The sequence below is a fragment of the Ascaphus truei genome, chromosome 17, assembly GCF_040206685.1.
Source record: "Ascaphus truei isolate aAscTru1 chromosome 17, aAscTru1.hap1, whole genome shotgun sequence".
In the NCBI taxonomy this organism is placed as follows: Eukaryota; Metazoa; Chordata; class Amphibia; order Anura; family Ascaphidae; genus Ascaphus; species Ascaphus truei.
The window spans coordinates 29,309,496-29,313,773 of NC_134499.1; the positions used below are offsets into that span (position 1 = coordinate 29,309,496).

The following is a 4,278-nucleotide window of genomic DNA, read 5'->3' on the forward strand; positions in this document are numbered from 1 at the left end:
GAATTATAATTTTTTTGACGGAATCTCTGCGCAGTTTAAATCTCCCAGGTCACATGGGCCAATAGGAAGACGGGGGATGACATTGCAACTTCCTTTATTGGCCTGCAAGTAGAACACTGAAAGTTAGAGATGTCTTCTGGGATACAGTACTTCCTTTCCCAGCCACACAGCTGCTTTCTGAAGTGCATTCTCTACCTACAGGGGATCAGTACGCATTGAAGATGAGGTTCATTGACCACGTATTTGATGAACAAGTTGTGGATTCGCTGACGGTGAAGATAATCCTGCCTGAAGGAGCAAAGTAAGTGTTTGTAGTACCTAATTTTACCTTCGGGCCACACACTGCTTTTAATGCTTTTTTCTTTTTTTTGTGATCTCAATTATTTCATCATGCATATGAACTGCGTTCCCTCTTTTATAATGTGAGAAATTTGCCTCTATTTTAAGACGGGTTAGGGCAGGGGTGGCTAACTTCAGTCCCCAGGGCCACCAACAGGCCAGGTTTTCAGGATATCCCTGCTTCAGCACAGGTGTATGTCAGTGACTCAGTGACTGCACCACCTGTGCTGAAACAGGGATATCCTGAAACTCTGGCCCTTGAGGACTGGAGTTGGCCGCCCCTGACTTAGTATTTGTCTCCTTTTCATTCTTGTAGGACTTTGCTTGCAGACCTTATCTTAATGGTACATTTAGCTCCCGGGGCTCCCTCCTTCCCAAGATACTTTCCGGGGAAGTTGCTGCCGGTACTACCTCTTTGTTTAAATCTCCTGCTTCACACAGGCCAGCAGGAAACCCCAATGAATTCTGATGCAGCTTCCTATTGGCCTGCATGAAGCGGGAGATTTAAATCTCCACTTTGTTTTCCCTCGCAGGAAGGAACCGGCAGCACCTTCGTTGGTAACAGTTGAAATTAACCCGGTTCAGCCCTGGAGACCTGTTTCTCTCACCCTCCACCCCCATCCCCCTTTCCAGAACTTGCTTTTTTTTTTTTTTTTTTTTTTTAAGAAAAAGAGATTTAAATATAAGAACTCACGGTGGTTGGCTAAAAGGCATCACAACCTGCAACAAATCTGCATTTATCTGGGACAAATATGGGTACTAGAACTGTGAGCTACAAACTGATTCCTGCGTGTGCTGTTTCCTGACGGATGTAACGTGACGGATATTTCAATTCTAGAAACATCCAAGTGGATAACCCCTATGCTATAAACCGGGACCCTGATGAGCTGCACTATACCTACCTGGATACCTTTGGCCGCCCTGTTATCATCGCACATAAGAACAACCTGGTGGAGCAGCACATCCAGGACGTGGTGGTGCATTACACCTTCAACAAGATCTTAATGCTCCAAGAGCCTCTGCTGGTGGTGGGAGCCTTCTACATCTTATTCTTCACGGTCATTCTCTACGTGAGGCTGGATTTCTCCATCACTAAGGTACATGCTGCAGGTGGCTTCCTAATGCGCCATGTGCCAATATGGGCTTTGACATTAGGATGCCCTTGGAGCACCATGATCTTCAATCTCTGTGCTGATGGTTCTTGTTGCGTATTCCTACAGTTCTGCCTACGTAACACTTAGATTGTAAGCTTTTAGGGACCTCTGTTTGCTTTTGTCTGAGACGCTAATTCCTATTATTATGTCCGGTGTGGTGCTATACAAATAGATCCATACATACTACCCCTAAATGAGTGCAAAGGTAATGAAAATATGTAGTCAACAGAGAAAAGCCGTTGGTAAAATGCTTATCTAAGTTCTTAAAGGAGCACATTGTTTGGGAAACCCGTTTTTATGATTTATTTTGTATTGCAATGTTTCGTGCATCCCGTGTACTGCTAGTTATTTCGTTGTATGCTACAAGTAAAAAGATTAGGATGGTAAATAGTAATGAATGTTGGGGTATTGGTTTTTGTGCATAGATTTTAGTTGGCTGGTTTGTGAGGCTGAGCTGAGCCAGTAGATGTAGTGGTGATGCGCTTTCCACTCAAACAAATAGATGTAATGTCCGTGGGAAACACTCGGTGTGACCTGGTCCGATTTCAGGAGACATGTTTAAGCGCATACACATTAATTACCTAGATTTTATAAATGTGAAAACCCAGAGAAGTCTTTCAGGAATAAGAAACCAATTTGTTCCGTTCTGTACTTGCAGGACCCAGCTGCCGAGGCCAGGATGAAGGCCGCCTGCATTACAGAACAGATACTCACCCTGGTAAACAAGAGACTCGGCCTGTACCGCCACTTTGACGAATCGGTGAATAAGTATAAGCAGTCTCGGGACATCTCCACTCTGAACAGCGGGAAGAAAACCTTGGAGACTGAACACAAGAACCTGACAAATGAAATTGCTTCTCTGCAGTCCAAACTTAAAGCTGAAGGCTCTGACCTGTGTGATAAAGTAAGTTTTACCTTCATCTTCCGTGAAATGTAAATGCCTCCTCTCCCATCTGTGGGTTTGGTAGTGCTGTGCAGATTAACATGCTGCTGTCCTCTTTAACACAGGGAGCCACTTGCAGTAGTTTTTAAATTCACGCCTCTGGCAATAAATCGTCCAGTTATCACATACCTTCGGACCATATGTACACCATCACCAACTTAGCGCATCTAGCTATGCAGTATGCAAATAGATACTGTATTATGCCGGTATATGAAGGGCCGTCCTTGAGAACTGGATTTGCATCATTGGGATGCAGTGAAATATTTTGGAAACGTAGTGACTTGTTTGGAAATCTTTAACCACATCAGTGCTGATAAATGCAGCCATTTATTAAAGTTAAGGAGTCCAATTAGTGGCCAGGTGAGGACCAACCAAACTGCAAAACTGTAATACAGTCTCTTAAACCCTTTTTGCTGCCAGACAAGTCTGCAGTGTATGGTCTGTTAAATCTGTATGTTACATCGTATCTTCTTTCTGATGACCCAAAGGTAGGAGAGATTCAGAAGCTTGATGGTCAGGTGAAGGAGATTGTTTTGAAGTCATCGACGGAAGCCGAGCGTCTGGTCGCTGGCAAGCTCAAGAAGGACAGTTACATCGAGAACGAGAAGCAGCACGCAAGCAGACGACAGGAGCTGGTTAACAAAATAGACAACATTCTAGATGCGTTGTAACTTAACTATATTATAAAAAAAAAAAAAAAAAAAGCTTGTGAGATTAAGGCACAATTGTGCATGTTATGCACACTGAGCCAAGACAATACTCTTATTCCCATTTTTGTTTTGTCGGTTAAGACTTATCTACTAGTCTGTGGGTATTTTTGGCCTTGCTAAACTGCACTTGTTTGACTACCATCTCATAATCGGCCCATTACTTAGAGGCTATTACTTGCTGGTAACCAAACCTGTACTGTGCCTTATTGCCAGTATAGTTGATTTTGACAAATCGACAGGCTTGTTTAAAAATCCCAGTGGGCATCATCACGGATGACGTAGCTTGTGCCTAAAAGTGCTCTCCGATGTCCTTTTTGTTTGGAGAGAGGGTTGGGAAAAGGGGGGACAGGGTGAAAAATGAGACATGATCTGAGAATTTTTAACCAAAAAAAGTGGAAGTTGGACTTTTTGTATGTTTGGTTTTTTTTTTGGTTTTGGTTTTTTTTTCTCCCACTTTAATGGTTAAAGATCTCGTGGTGAAGATTCGGCTGAAATCAAATTCTAAAATTACATATTTTTTTTTTAACATGTTTATCAATAAAATGAATCCTGCCCGTTTATGAAGTGTGTTTTGTATACATGAATGTGTAATTAGGCGGCCAGTTTTGTGACTTCTGAGTTATTCTTTATGGCAAAGTATTTACACTCGCACATTTATGCCTGCCCAGCAAACCAATGAGAAATGGCTTGTCGAGTCGGTACAAAGCCAGGTCCGTTGTAATTGTTTTAACTTGTGTGACCAAAGGAAAATAAACAAGGGATTGTGGGAGTAGTAGTTTTGTGTCTTCCTTTTCATACCTGCTTAATAGGTGTGGGATAGAAGGAAGGCAGTGTTTAAAGGAGTATTGGCTGATGTGTGGATGGTTGGATAATTGGTTAGTTCTGGCCATGAATAAGATGTCGGTTTCCGGAATCACAGAAACATAGCATAAGTAGGCATCATTAAGATAGGATAGTGTAACCAAACATGATGCTGTTCTGTGCAGGATATGCAATCAGTACTTACATTATTTCCATAAACAGGAAAGCTGCTAGAACAGGGGCGGCCAACTCCACTCACGGGCCGCCAACAGATCAGGTTTTCACTATCTCCCTGCTGCAGCACAGATGGTGCAGTCTTTGACTGAGCCAC

At 42.8% G+C, this 4,278-nt stretch overlaps 1 protein-coding gene across 1 annotated transcript in view; it reads left to right on the forward strand.

The window, feature by feature from the left end:
• The window catches only part of RPN1 (ribophorin I), a 4,668-nt gene extending 753 nt beyond the window's left edge, over window positions 1-3,915 (forward strand). Inside the window, exons 2-5 of the mRNA XM_075574548.1 lie at window positions 202-301; window positions 1,178-1,436; window positions 2,152-2,397; window positions 2,925-3,915. Coding sequence (XP_075430663.1) covers window positions 202-301; window positions 1,178-1,436; window positions 2,152-2,397; window positions 2,925-3,107 — 788 coding nt within the window. The 3' untranslated portion in view covers window positions 3,108-3,915. The remainder of the gene's footprint in view (window positions 1-201; window positions 302-1,177; window positions 1,437-2,151; window positions 2,398-2,924) is intronic.
• The last annotated feature ends 363 nt before the right edge of the window (window positions 3,916-4,278 follow it).